This window comes from Lichenostomus cassidix, chromosome 4 (genome assembly GCF_008360975.1).
Source record: "Lichenostomus cassidix isolate B80296 chromosome 4, HeHo_3.0, whole genome shotgun sequence".
Classification (NCBI taxonomy): domain Eukaryota; kingdom Metazoa; phylum Chordata; class Aves; order Passeriformes; family Meliphagidae; genus Lichenostomus; species Lichenostomus cassidix.
This window is the reverse complement of record NC_139484.1, coordinates 722,549-737,842: the sequence shown is the minus strand read 5'-3', so window position 1 is coordinate 737,842 and position 15,294 is coordinate 722,549. Positions and strand designations below refer to the sequence as shown.

Genomic DNA, 15,294 nt, shown 5'->3' with positions numbered 1-15,294 from the left:
TCCTTCAGCTGCCCTGCTGGGTGTGCTGTGAAAGAAATCAGCAGTGATGTTTTTACAGGATGTGGACGAGCAGCTGTGCCCTGCCACTGCCTCCCAGCCTGAGATTGTCAGGAGAGGTGTGTGGTTTTCAAATGCTGACAGGGCCAAAGGTGGGCTTGGAGCTGCTCCGTGTTGTCAGGGCTGAGACAGTCGGGATGTGCCCAGGAGCCAACCTGCAGGTGTGTAGGGACCTGCGTGTATTGTTCACAGCTTAAATGCCTGGGGACCTCAAATACCTCCAAAGCCAGGCAGCAGGTGTGCGGAGGCACAGAGGACTCTGTTGAAAACCCACTTGTGGATATCTCTGTCTTGTTGGGAGTTTATGCTCAACTATTTTTACTGCCACTTTTTCCAGTTGATTTTTTCTAACCTTTAGCCCAGACTGTAAAACACTTAATGAAAAATTGCCTGGAGAATTCCTCCCATCTCTTTCCTTGTGTATCTTTCTCTGTGAAGGTAAAGTCACCTCATAATTTCAAAGGGGTAGCGATGATTCTGGAAGACAAAAAACAAGCAAATGATTTACAGGTACAGTAGTCAGAGTTGGTGCTTCTTGTGCAAAATGGTAATGACTAAACAGAAATGAAGCAACTCTGTGTTGTTAGGCCAATAATATATTAACTGAAAATATTTTTAATAACTCAAAGCATGATAGCTCTTGACTTTTTTGACTCTAATGGTACTTCACTGTGTTAACTGAACATTTGTGTTTCAAATGGCAGCTGTTAAATCCATCTCTGAATATGCCTGCAGAAATAATTGCAGTAATACTTTCATGTTATAGAACATTTCCCAATGGATTTGTTTTTAATCATTATATGTGGAAATAGAAGTTACATAGATAGAAAAGAATCTAATTAATAGAAGACTAAAGTCATCCTCCCCTTTTGAACACATTAGTTATAGATGTACTTATTTTTGGAAACTCTGAAATGCATGTCCTGTGGTGAGATTTAACTCAAAAATGAGGTTCTCCTGCAGGCCCTGAGAAAAACAGAATTCTCCTAAATGCAGCCGTACAAAATCCCCCACAACACTAGATGCCGCATGACTAGCAGACTGACCTGAGGTACTTTACTGAAAACAAACAAAATGCTTAAGAATGCTTTTCTTCATTGTTTTACCCTTACCCCCTTTGGCTAATAAATTTTCTAGTCCAGTCATAGACACTTTAGTTATTATGGTCAACCATACTTTTCGTATATTTTTTGCCCATTGTGTGGAATATAAAACTGACACGTAATAAAGAAGCAGTTTTTAAATTTACTTCAATCTTGTGTCAATGTTCATAACAAGCTAAAGGTTCCGTCTGGAATCCTGTTGCTTTTAAGATTGATTTCTGAGAGATTGAAAGAGTGTAGAATTTCATTATGATGGGTTAAGAAGAATTTGATCTTAGTATTCCTTGAAGACAAGAATTCTTCACATCTGAGAAGCTAAGGATTGTTGGCTGTAGGGTTGTAAATGAACTGCTTTAAAAACTGAAGTGGGCTAGCACTGTTTTCATCTTTGAGATGAAGAGCTGCAATACCTGGGTAATTCCGCATTTAAATCTCAAAGCTTCTAAGGGGTCTCTCCACAGAGATAAAAAAAAATTGGGCGGTTGTTGTTGTGGTGGTGGTGGTGGTTTTGGTGGTGTTTTGCAGTGTTGTGGGTTTTTTTTTCTGTTGTTTGTTTGTTTTTCTTTATTATTTCTCTCTCCCCCCCTTTAAATCCTTAACTAATATTTCTTTGTACAAAGGAGTGGAAATAATTTAAACTTATATCACTATGAAGAAGTCAGCTATGTCTTTACATATGTCAACACATCAAAATCAAGGCAGTTTCAAACATATTATTATGGTGTGTAAATAACCATTTTTTTACCCTTAAAGAAACTTCTGCTAGAAATGAGAGTGTATTTATAGTAAAAAGATCGAATATTCTGGTTTGGGTCTTACTCCTTTGTAGAAATCATTAATGTCCCCCTTTTAAATCTGACTCAAAATACAAACTGTAGAGTTGAAAATTTAGAGTAATAATTATGAGCCAGTATCTTAGAGAAAATGAGTTTGGTGTTGATACCGAAGAAACTGTAAATACAAATGTATGTGCTGCTTTAAAAATGTTACTTTAAAATAACATCTATAGCAACCACGACAGCTGCAGTCACTATGGTGTTTTTCATGCTGTACTTTTTAGACGGCTGTTTGTCTGTACCACCAGAGTTCTCATGGCTGAGATACATTTTTGGAGAAGTTTAGGAGTAAAGGTTATTCCTTCAGAATAAGCAAGTAAACAAATGCAGGATGCTCATGGGAGATAGATTCCTTGAAGCTCGTCCTCTTACACAACCCTTGACCTGTGAGCTTTTATTATTTCTGGACTCTGTCATTTATGTGAAAAAATACAAATATATGTTTTTTAAAATTTGTTGTGAAGGAATTCTACTTTGCTATGTCATGCAGGTCCTGCCAGCTCATGCTGTCAAAGCAATCCTAATTTATTGGTCAGAATGACTGATTCAAAATCCTCTGAGGAGTTAAGCATTGTCTCTTACTTGGACCTCTAATTTAGGTATTATTCTAGAACTGCCGCCTTTTCAAACAATTCTTACTTATGTTAGAACATCTTCTCCTTTTAACTACAGATTGTGTACAGATTACTTAACATTTATAATGCATTTCCCTACTAGGAAATTTAATCATTACCAGTCTAAAAGTGACTGTTCTGGATTGCAGAAATCTATTTTCTCCTTTGATTAAAAGTATGTCTTGCTGTTCTTTGCCTTGTCTTTGAAGTACATTTTAGTCTACTTTCCTTTGAGACATGTCAGAGTGTGGGTTTTGTTTTGCTAAAAGGTGGCCTCTGACATATAGGAGGGATTTGTCAGTGCTTTGCATTCCATTTTCTGTAGAGGACCATCTTTTCATGCTGTCTCAACAGTCATTTTCAACATCAGGCACCTGTGCTGTGAGAACCATTTGTGAATCAGCCGTCATGTAGGATCCCAGCAGAGTGAGGGGCTAAAAAAAGGAAAAAAAATTACAAACACACAGGTAAATCATACACAGCCTACTTTTTTTCACAGGCCATGTTTTACCTCTTTTGAACACCACACAGGAAGGGTACTACAGTGCTCAAACATTCCTGGTTTTTTCCCATAGGTTATGTTGAGGAGGTGGTTTTGGCGGGGTTTTAAAATCCTCTTATTTTTGGGGTGTTTTTTGAATCTTTGTGAAATTGAAACTACATCACTTTCTTGTCTCCTTCCTTGACACATAACAGAAGGAACACAGCTCTTCTTATGCCAATGAATCTTAAGGGTGGTTCAGTAAGACACTAGACCAATAGCTTTTTTTTATTATTGTCTGTATTTTCTTTTGTGAGCTCCCTACTGCATCTTGTCCTGACATCTTGATTTGATTACCTCTGCTATGCAACATTAATACCTAAAAAAGGAATTAATAGTTTTATTCACCAGCAGAGTCTCATGGGCATCGGGGCTGTGGCCACACATCAATTAGCTTACAATTAACTACAGAGCAGGCTCCAGGGAACTTTACACAAAATCCTTAATGCAGCCTCTAAACCTGCAGCATTTATTAGGTGTACTCATGTCAATGTTAACATCAGCTTGTTTGGGTGACATCTTGTCCAGACTACACATGGATCACTCCCTCCTGAGGGCTGGGCTGGACATCTGCTCAGGAGCCCGAGCTACTGAGCTCCCTTACAGCTGCTCAGAGCAGCTGTTGTGCAGTAAGGAAGCAACCAAAAGATTTCAGGTTGTTTAGAGCTCTCCCTCAACCTTCTTGTCTGGTGTAGTTGCTGGACTGTGTTGCTTGACTGCCTTCCCTGTTTTGCAAGGGGCACTTCTTTCCTCACCAAGCCTGAATGTATCTTGTGAAGATGCAAATGGTGACATGGATTTGGAGTAAGGCTAAGCAACAGCTGCATTTTCTTTACATGTTAGAGAAAAATTCTGTCTCTCCAGTGTTGTAAAGTAATACTGCACATTGAGGATCAAACTCACGTAATGCTGCACTTGACAACTGGCATAGCAGTGAATAAAGGCTCATGTAAAAGGAAGCAATGTACGCTCTTGTAATAAAAACAGATGTGGCAGACTGAAAACTTTGAGACTTGGCACTTTTGTGTCTTTTCATCTTCTTGTGGTATCGCTGATGTATTTTTTTTGCATTTATCTTTTTTTTTCCAAAGAGCTAGAAAATGTTAGGAACCAGCAGAATATATTTTATTTATAAAATCTGAAAGAAATTTTTACAGGTTCTAGTTGTTTTCTATGAGCTTATGGTATAAAGGAGGTCATAGTTCAAAGACAAAGGAATTCTGCTTACCATTTGTAGCTCTTCTGATTCTTCATCTGGTACTTTAACTTGTAACCACTCTATTTTTTGGATAGTGAGAAATCTGTGAAAGAAATTGCAGCAAGATTTCTTCTTCATTAGATACTTGATATGACAATATTAGGAAAATGTGAAGGGGAACATGGTATTTAGCTCTGTTTCCATGAGATTTAAGCCCTTTTTTGGTATTCTGAAATACCAACAACACCAAAATAAATTGCAGCCTTGGAACAGCAGTATCAAAATTGATTTCTATATGAATATATTTTGGTGTGCAGTAATGTATAGCAAGTTTTTGTAAGGCTTCAAGCTCTTTTGCCACCCCCCCTTCTTCATTTCTCTCACCAGAAAACTGAAGATCAAAGCCTAAATATCATTAAGAGCTGGTGCCATGAGCAGAATAATTTTGAACAGAAGGTAAAGAGGATAATTGAGAGTATAAGGCAGACAGCTGGAGATCTGCTTTGCTGTCATGGTACTACTGCAACATCTCTGGGAGTTTTCTGTGCTGTTAGAGTCACAGTGTGCTCAGTAAGGAAATGCAGTCTTTTAGGGAAAAATTACGTTATACTACCAACTTGAAAGAGATACAGAGACACATATATTCTCAGACACATTTTCAAAAATTACAGGAGTTTAAAAACCTTGATCAAGAGTAGTTTGTTTCATTATTTAAGGAACCAGCTTTTCCAAGCCAAGCTGGAAGTTCTCTTCTGTGACCTTGTTGCTGTTGTGTAGCTGAAGTGTAGAGCATGGAGGTGGTGGAATTCAGCTCTCCACAACTGTAAATAAAGCTGGAGTGGGCTTGTGAATGTGCTGGAACAGATTGTGTGATGTTAGCAGTGGATCAATGCACAGCAAATGTAAATAGCTGTGGATGGATACTTAACACGTGTAACTGTGCTTTTGCTCCTGCAGTGCAAGTACGCCTGTGAGCTGTGTGTTGATCCAGTCAGCCTGTTTCCTGAGACTCTTTCATCTATCATACTTAAACCCCTAAGTATCTGGGGCTGTCCAGGTAAGCAGCAAAGCTGTTAGAGGAGAAAAAGGCCTGTTCTAGCACGTCAGAATTGAAACCGCTGCTCAGGAAATGCTGGTAATGGCAGTGAAAAGTTGCAGTCTAAGCCTTTGTACTGCTAAGGAAACTTCCTTGTCTGACCTTCCAGGAGCTACTCTGGCAGTCACAATCCACCACCTGAGCTGGGATCAAAGCCCCTTGGCAGCTACATCCCCCACGCTCACACAGGCCTTACTCAGAAATAGATCTCTTCTGATTTTCACGGTGGTGATTCTAAACAGATTTATCACTTCATCTGCAAATAAGACGATGAGTGCAACTGGCATCTCAACTTGTGAGCATGATCGCTTATCCCTGCCCTCCATCAGCATACAACATTTGCCCCCAGCAGCATTCATGTTTGTCTTATTTCAATGGCTCATAAATAATCATGTTCTTTTAACTGCAAATTAAGTGGGTAATGATTGATGTTTTTCTGGGCAGCATACTGATATATTATTTACAGTTAGTACTGCTAATATGCTTTGGTGTTTGTGGGGTTTTATTCTCCCAAAACCTGTCCTTGTAGAGATGCCACAGAGATACCTTCATTTTTTTTTTAATGCTTCATTTGGTAAGACTTTCCTATAATCTTTCTCCTTGGATTCTTGGTAGAAATTTTCTTCCCACTGTTTATTACCGACATCCCTGATACTAATTGTATGTGCATTTCCCTGAAAATAGGTTACTTTAGCAACCAGCTGTCCATTCCAGAGAACAGATATATTACTTTATAGAAATTCTAATCCCCAGAGACAGGAACAGTGATCTTGAATGTCTTCTTAGGTAAAAATCAGTGTATCTTTACTTATTTGTGTATGTGCTCCACATGTAGTCTTATGTTCCACAGAGTTTCTTTTAATTGTAAGAGCTTACCTGAGTCTGAGCATCTATTTCAGTCTCTACAATAGAATTTCTCTTCTTGTGCATACCAGTTGCATGGCTATATACCTGTGCTCTCATTTTGGGATAACATGGACATTATAACTTTTGTGACCACATCCTTTGATATTTAGTGTTGCATGGTGAATTGTTCTGGGAGTCCACATTGCAAATTGTCGTGGGAGCAACTTCTCTGTTCTTTCTGTCCCCTTCTGTCCCCATCAGCAAACTGGAGCATTCCTGCTGGCACAGGAATAGGACAACCAGTTAGTAGTATTTACAATAAACCAATTAATGAGATCTATTATGGAGCACTAGAAGGTGTGCTCATTAAAAACATTTTGTGCTAATGCCCATCCTCAAATGTTCATCTTGTTTGCTTTCAGGCATGTTTTGCCATGCAGACAACCCATTGCTGTTCAGTTCTCAGCCCTCTCACAGTTGAATTTGCTCTTAATTCAAAAGTATGGCCAAAACTCCCCTGTATGTTCCAAAGCTGGATTATTCCTAAGCTTTTGCATGTGCCTGACCGAAGGTATTCCTTTTCAGTGGAGGCAGAAGCAGTGGTGATGTGCACTTTCTTCTCTTACACCTCACTACCCTCCCCAGCACACCCCAGGATGGAGGAAAGCAAACTGTGTGTTGTTCAGTGTTCTGCTTGTAGCACAGGTCTGTGTGTGGTGTTCCCTTATTCAACATGTCCTTTTGCCCACTAAGGAATAGCTATACCTTACTTCATTACCTTATCAACACAGACTGTACATTATTATTTATAAACTAAATTGCTTTGAGATAATAATGCAGCAACATTGTCAATGAAATGAATAAAATTTTGAATGTTATGTTCACATTTATATGGACATGTGAGGCACAGGCTTTTCCCATGCCCCTTGTCCCCTGATACTACTAATTCTCTGTTGTTTTGACAGTGTACAAAATAGTATGCCTTGGCAACAACAGTGCGGTGAGGTTAATTCCTGTTCCTAGCCAGCCAGATTCCTTGGAATCTGTTTTGGTGTGGAATATGAGAAGGAATGAAGCTGTGGGAAATTGTGTTTCTGTCACTGAAGGCTAAAGAAAGAACTACCTTGCAAACCATTATGTAGGCTAATACCTGCATTGTGTGAATCCAGAGCATGCAAAGACATTCACCAATGTACTGTAATATCCTCCACTAGCACAGATAAGCAATTCAGTTTCAATATAATTTCCCGTTTTTTGGCCTCATCCTTGGCTCATTTCCCAAACAACTCAGTGAACTCTAAGCTGGGGATATCTTTCATTCCTACTGCCCATGTTGTTTGTTTTAGCTACTGCATCTTTTTCAGTTCTGGGAGATGCTGCATCTCCCCGTTTCTCTGCCAGATTAATTTCTTTTGGCTCCAGTGGGCTTAGTGCTTGGAGCAGAGTGCTGAGTGCCTGGTCAGAAGTGTTAAAGTTTCAGGGAAGGGAGATGATGAATTTCTAGGCTATTTCTAGTTTTGGATTTTGTTTGTTTCCTTTCTTCTTATAACAGTAAGCATAGTATTTGGGATTTTTTTAGTTTTTCTTTCTGTACTCTCTTCCTATATAGAGGTAGCATTTTCAAAAAATTCTCCAAGATCTCATGAGGAAACAGTATGTAGTCTTTTACATTTTTACCTGGGCCCACACACGCAGAGAAGGACAAAGAGCACAGCCTTTGTCATCATGTCAGCGCAGCACACATCATGTCAGCGCAGTACAGAGAGCAGTGAAATAACAGAGGAAGATCTGTTTCTTCCTGTTATCTTAACTTTTTTCTTTGTTGATATTAAAGCATAAATTATTCTTAATACAGTTCTTCCTTAAACATTTATTTGTACACTGATAGGCTCAGCAGAGGTGGGATCACCAGGGGAATGGATGACTCAGGCTTTTTCACACTGAGTCAACAGTCACAATGAGTAGATTCATATACTTTTGGCATGTAAGTACAAGCTGTCGTTTCATTTCACTGAGTTTTGTTAATGAATTTTTCCACAATTAATTCAGGCATAGTGAAGTATTGAGAAGCAGCATGATCTACAGTCTGCTTGGTTGTAGGCTATGGTAGAAAGTGCATTGATGTTGTTACCTGCTCTCTCTCACGGTGTTGCATTTGCAGTTAAGGAAACAGCCTCAGAATGCCTTTTGTGCTTGTGTTTTCATCAGGTTTTTTTTGAGCAGTGTGCCAATAATCCCTAACACGTGTGTTTAAATATATAACATATAGCTGGTCTTCTGCTTTCATAACTGTGTAATTGTTTCACTTTGGTCGCTTTGTTTCTGTGAAGACCTAAGGTTTTTGGAGATACTGATAGTAAAATAGTTCAAAGGGTAATAATTCAGCATGGGGCTCTGAAGCTTGCCAGACTGTGAACAGGATATAACAAGCTTTTATTCTTTGGCATGAGCTTAAAGTAGTCCTTTTGTTTTGTTAAACTTTTCATTTGGGCTGTTTTGAAGGGAAGTGATGCAATGTGGCTCAAACTGACAAACTGTGTTCCTTACTGGGGCAACTTTATTGAATATCCTCTCTGACTAAAAGGCAAATTGTGAACAGCAGTAGCCCAGTGTCACAATAGAGATAAATAACACTGTCATCAAAGTAGATGCAGGTTTCATTTAATTTCATTTATCCTTCTGCACCATTGTCTCCCAAAGGGTTCTGATGCTTTGTGCTGATCCTCCCTACTGGAGATATGGAGATGAGTTATTTTCCTGTCAGCTCTATCCAATGAAATTCAAGATCATGCTGCTAAGCCACCTTTTTACAGGAAAAATTATCTAATACTGGATTGCTGTACTGTCAGAAAAAGGAATTGTCCCCTATGCTCAGACAGCACCAAGGTCGTGACCACTTACTGCAAATCTTCCTATTGTTAAAGGTTTCTCAATAGGATAAAAGCCTGCGCTCTTGGCAGCTAAAAAATTTAGTCACATCTCAATAATATATTTGAGACAATCCACAAGTAGATCAAACTATTATTTGGGGGGGGGGGTTTGCCTCCATTCATCATACACTAGTACTTTTTCAAGAGTTCAGCTGTAAGATTCCTGTCAGTCAACTGGTAGTGTTTTTTGGGGATCTAATTTTATTTTTCCTGAGTGTCTGTGTCCCTTTGCTTTTCTCCCTTGTCTTGTATCCAATTGAACTGTGAGCTGGCTTGCCTTCCCTTGTGGTGGGTGTGAAAAATTTGACTGTCTCTTTGCTCCAGCTTCTGATAGTGAACATGAGCTCTCTTGCCATTCCTCTGAAACTGTGCTGCATTCTAAAAAAATGATCACACATTGCAATATTTAAGGGTTGTATGGTGGCATGAGATCAGGTTTTGGGGGTGGGGGGGAAATGGCTGTATTTGCAAACCCCAGTGATCTCTTACTGCTTCTGTGATGAGCTTTAGAGAGGACAAAGTCAAGTAAGTGGGTGTCTGCCCAACTTTTTATGCTTTGGCAGCTGCTTTTCAGTAAGTCCAGGTGATGTCAAGTAGTACTAATATTTAATAATTTTAATAATGTGGTGGGTCTTAGCAGCAAGGATGTGCTGGCAACTTATTTGAGCCTTGTGCTGGTACATCAGCTGTTTCATAAAGACTTCATCATACACAAACTTTTATGCTTATTCCACTTTTCCCACCAAATTACAATAGGATCGGTTTGAGGGGTCACTATGTACCAGGAGATTTCATTGGCAATTTGGACTAAAGCAAAAACTTTAATCTCTGAAGGTTAGATTTAATGGTCTCCCTATCCCTTTTAACTGTAATAAAAGAGAGATGAAAAATCTTCAGCCAGTTTTCCTTTTATTTACAACAGCAGCTGGTTCAAGCCCAAAGGAAAAAAAAGGTGTAGAACAAGCTGAGATGGCCTTTTGTATGTATTGGGGCTTTTCTAGACTTGGCTTCTCCTCAGACCAAGTTTGCTTGCTGTGAGGACAAGCTGACTCACCTTTTAAAAAGTTAAAGGTCAGCCGCACTTGAGGAAGCCTGTGGTAGGCAGTGGCTTATTGAAAATACCCTCAGCTCTTTCTTGACAATTGCCCCCTCTGACACCGTAGAGGGCTTTTCTTTGCTTCCCTCAGGCTTTTAAGGTCCCAGGGTAGTTTCTTACCCTGCAGAAAGCACTGGATAGATCCCATCACAGTGTTCACTGTTGTATATTCCTTAGGGAAGAATAGAAGGTGGATGGGTTTTGCTTTGGAGCCAATGCATGCTTCGTTAATCTGTGTCCCTTCTGTGGAGCAACTAATGGTGCATTTATTTATTTCCTCCTCCTTTTTCTTTGGTGCTTTCATCCTTTCAGTTTGAAAGCATGCAATGTGTTAGTCTAAAGAGTGAACTCAGTCACCTGCACAACTCTGAGCCCAGGATAAAAAAGAATTATTAAACCTGAACTGAACTTCTCTATTAGGTAGAATGAGTTTCAATAATGATGCTATATAGGCAGAACGCAATTCTGATTTATATACTGACACTGACAAAAGAATTGGTCATGTTGCTGTCTGCATTTAGGTGTAGATTTATACCTGATGATGAGTTCTGCTAGGAAGTTCACAAATCGTGACAAACTATTTAAGCCAACCTAATCACTGATAGCAATTAGCTGGTTTAGAATGTGTTTGAAATGGTTGTGTAACTGGGAAAATTGTCAGACAAGAGAGGATCCAATAAGGCTGCTAAGAGAGATTTTGTGGGCAAATTAAATGAGTGCTTATGTGAAATTAACTACTATAGCAGCATGTGTAAATGTGCGCATATGCGCAAGCACACTCACGGACTGCAGCTGATGAGCCTCTGGCAGGGAGCTTTGCAGAAGCTGCAAGTATTTTTAGTGGAAACGAGATCTCAGCTCAGTTCTGCAGCATGTGACTTCCTATTTCTGTAGGTTACTTCCAAGGGACTTCCTCTGTTAAATCGACTTGTCTCTGGAGATTTAATCTGGAACCGGAACATGGACTGCTTTGTCTTGTGCCTGTGACAGCATTTTCCCAGAGTTTGCTTCTGAGTGTTTTATTTTTATTTTCTACTGTCCCCAGCATGCAAGGATCTAGTGGCTGCTACCCATGATCGGAAGCTGAATACGGTTATCCAAGTCTCAGTGATGCATCCAGCAGAGCACATTTTGACGCGGTATTCAAGCACTGAGATCGTGGAGGTGAGAGTCTTTCTTATTCAATTAACATGTTGATTAATTAATCGCTCATTTCTTCCTTAGAAAGTGAATGAGGAATAAAACAAGTTAGTGCACAGTCTTAGGGTAAGACAAGCACACTCTGGCAGTTAGTAAAGCATACCTAAGTGTGCTGTAGCTCTTGGTATTTAACCAGGATAAACAGAAATTAACTTAGCTTTTCATGAAAGCTCTGTTGTTCCAAGTAGAGGCATGGAGAATATTCCAGTTCTCCAAACACAGGTTTAGTGTGGAACAGGGAATAGTTGCTCTCATGAAGGGACAAGGCAAAGCAAAATAAAACTGAAGTAAGAGTACAGCGAGTTTGGAAAGGATTTTTAAATTGCAGAAAAACATAGGTGTATAACGTGGTCTGTTACCCTATTTTTTTCTTGTTCTATTTTTTCCATTAGAAAGTTGGTGCTTTTGCCATTTGAAAACTATTGCCCTACTGCTGTAATTTGGGAAAGGAATCTGTGTATGCAATTGCTGTGACTTTGTATAAAGTAATTAGTAGCTTGCATCATACATTTTTGTCTGAGGCTGCTTTGCTTGTTCTTGCTTTGCCCTGTAACCATCAGGTTCAGAAACAGCAAAATGGTTCAGAGAAAATAAAGGGTGAGCAATGTAGGTGTAACTTGCTTAACTCACTGGAGAAACTCATTAAGAGCAGGAAAGTTTCATTATAAACACACACACGATTTTGCCAGAGGCTTGTTTTAACTGTTAAATACATTAAGAATATTTCATGAGCTCTTTGTGTGATTACTCTCAACCAACTACTAATTAAATTATTATGGTTTCAGCCCTCAACCATCCTGAAACTTTTTAATGCAAATAACTTGTATCTGATCAGGATGTTTTGTTGCAGACTGTCTGGAATGATGTAGTGCAAAAGATGAATAGATAACCTTATTTTTTTTATAGAAGTTGATGCATTTCCTAACACGATGTCCTAGACCTCAGTAAATTCTCGAATTTGTTTTGTCAAGGCTCTCAGCTTTGTAGTCAAGCTTTGGTGGAGGGGAAGGAAGGGGCACAGAAAGTTATTTCTTTAAGATAAATGACCTTTATCATCCACAATCCTTTTTTTTACTTAATAGAAAAGGTAAGGGTACGTGCCCAGTAATCTTTGGAAATTAAGTACAATTAAACTTTAAGAAATTATAAACAACATTTTGTATGATTCATTTAATTGTATATCTTTAACTATGATATAGTTACTTTCGTGTACAATTTTTAGGTATAATCATAATGTTTCCAAACACAGGAATGTTATTTTATTGCTCTACTGCCTAAAGATGAGTATTTCAATCCCCCCTCCACAAATCAATATCCTTAATGTAATACCGAGTGTCTCTATAGCATTTCTATACACTTATTATTGTGGCTTAGTGAAGATTGCTCTTTTTTGTATGTGTGTGCAAGTTAAATCTTTAGCTCATTTAAATTAAGATGAAATTCCAGTACTTTCAGAAAGTGTCGTGGGAGTAAGAAAGGGTTTGGTTATTACAGGTTGTATTCCAAAACCTGGTACTGGCTGAGCTGTTCAAAGATATGTTGCTAGGCTCTGCTTCAGAAGCACTTCCTATCCTTTCCAAAAACCTTTCCAGGAAGTTGTTGTGGTTTTGTTTGGTTTTTGCTTGTTTGTTTTTAGTTTTCCTGATAAAGTTTTGAAGTAGTTTGTTTTTCTCATTGATTGGGTAATAATACTGAGCTATTCCCATCCCTCTGCTGTAGACAGCTGACACCTTTTGGGTTTCTGTGCCTCCATACTGACATCCTACACACTGCACAGCTGTTACCTTACTGAATGTTTGCTCATGTTGCACAGGGTACAAAAGATCCACTGTTTTTGACTGGTGTGACATTCCCACCGGAATACCCCATCTATGAGGAAACTAAAATAAAACTAACAGTCTATGATGTCAAAGATAAATCCCAAGACACGGTAAGTGCTTTGCTTAATTTCTTGCATAGATCTTTCTGAGGAATAAGTTTCTTGCCATGTTGTTCTTTGGCTCTCTTTAGCAAACTGGGGCTGTGGATTAATGTAAGATTGGTTTCATTGTTCTCTTGCACCTAAAATCTGCTTTATCTGCAGTTGTTGTGTTAGAGACTAGAGAAAGAGAACCATGCACTTAAGATAGGAACTTTGCTACTGGCTTTTTTACTGGTTATACGAATCAGCACAGATATTCCTGGCAAATAAAAGATTGCTCTGGTGTCCTTTTTGAGGGCAGAGAACATATGAAATAGACTGAGACCACATCACTGCAAATAATTTTTCAGAAATATATTTCTGATAATATTTTACTTATATGCACAAACCAGAATGACAGTAGAGCCTGTAACTGGGGAGAGAGCTACTCATACTTTATTTTAATCTCTTGTGTGTAGATACGTCCAACTTTTCTGTTGCTGCTTCTGTTACTGATTTGTAAGAGTCCAAGCTCTACAATGTCACTGCTAAAGGTGAATCATTTGAGGTTCAGGTGTTGTACATTCTTGGATACAGAGTCAGCTTTTTATTCTTGGAACGTTTCTCATGTGTGCTGATATATGGAATTCAGTGGGACAATCTGAGTAATTTAACTGCCAAAGACAGAGCTTGAGTGCTATTGTATGTGCTCCAGGTGATCTAAGACAGCCTTACAGAGCTAGATGCCATCACAGGACCTATGGGAGATATGTGTTTTTCTTCTGTGGCAGCCTGAGTCCAGCTCATAGTTTCCTCTTGGGCATCAAGAACGGCCCTTGACACCTGTACTTAATCAGTTGAATTGCTCTTTACTTATCTGTAGTTGGCACCTAGCATGATTAAAGCAAGTGCAAGCTTATGTCCCAACTGTATATGTGTTCATTATCTATAAGAAGGAAATTTAAGGCATAATTTAACACTTGAGACTGTCTTTGAACTGCTTACAGAAGAGTTCTATCTTTAGAGAACTAGTAATTTTTTTTCAGGTAGAAAATTACTGATCTGTTTATTTAAATTTTTGACCTTTGTGATCAGGTTGGTTCTGTCCCCTCACTGTGCTCTTAGATGGAAATGTGTGAAATATTTTAGGCGTAGAACCTGGATTTCTTCTCTGTTTAAGAATAACTGGGGAAGGGGCATGTACATGCAGTTTCATAGTGCATATATTTTAATTTTTGGTTATGGATTAGATAACCTGGAATCTGGTTAAAATGGAATCTGCTGTTTATTCAATAGAGTTGTCACCTGTGGACAGGTAACAGGCACTGAGTGAATGGAGTTGGACTTTGTCCTTCCCTTCCAGTTTCATTCTGACTGACAGATGATGGAAAATAATATCCTATCTGTAAGTGATGAAAGTGGACTGGATTCATAGTACTTTTCCCTGTACTACTGCTTTTCTAGCTGCAGGCTTCTCTACTTCCACTTATGCAAGAGAAGAGCTAGATATTGAATATAATTTGATAAGCTTTTTGCAAACCTGTAAGAACTTTTTGTAACTGTTCCTTAAAACTGTAGTACAGGACTAGAGTCTCTCCCAGGGAACCCCACTGATGTAGCTCAAAAATCTTAAGAGAGAATACCTTTCTCTTTTGTCATAGTGTTTATGTTGTTCCTATGTGAAACATTGTAGATCTATAGTTTGTAGTATCTTTTTGTAGGGGAAAATATTAATCCCATCTCTGGTTTACATACATTTAGCACTTTTTACTACTCAGCCGTTCTAAAGCTGGATGTAGGTAAGAAAAACATAAATAAAAGGCAAGATTTAAGTCAAGGTTGGCTGCAGCATATGTGAATGACCCCAGGCTACCCAG

The 15,294-nt window shown here is 38.8% G+C and overlaps 1 protein-coding gene across 7 annotated transcripts in view; it reads left to right on the top strand.

Annotated features, from left to right (window-relative positions):
• The window catches only part of INPP4B (inositol polyphosphate-4-phosphatase type II B), a 317,054-nt gene that overhangs the window by 130,001 nt on the left and 171,759 nt on the right, over positions 1 to 15,294 (top strand). For all 7 annotated transcript variants that reach the window (XM_085057498.1, XM_085057499.1, XM_085057495.1 and 4 more), the window contains 2 exons: positions 11,363 to 11,481; positions 13,331 to 13,447. In XM_085057498.1, the coding sequence (XP_084913624.1) occupies positions 11,363 to 11,481; positions 13,331 to 13,447 (236 nt within the window). The remainder of the gene's footprint in view (positions 1 to 11,362; positions 11,482 to 13,330; positions 13,448 to 15,294) is intronic.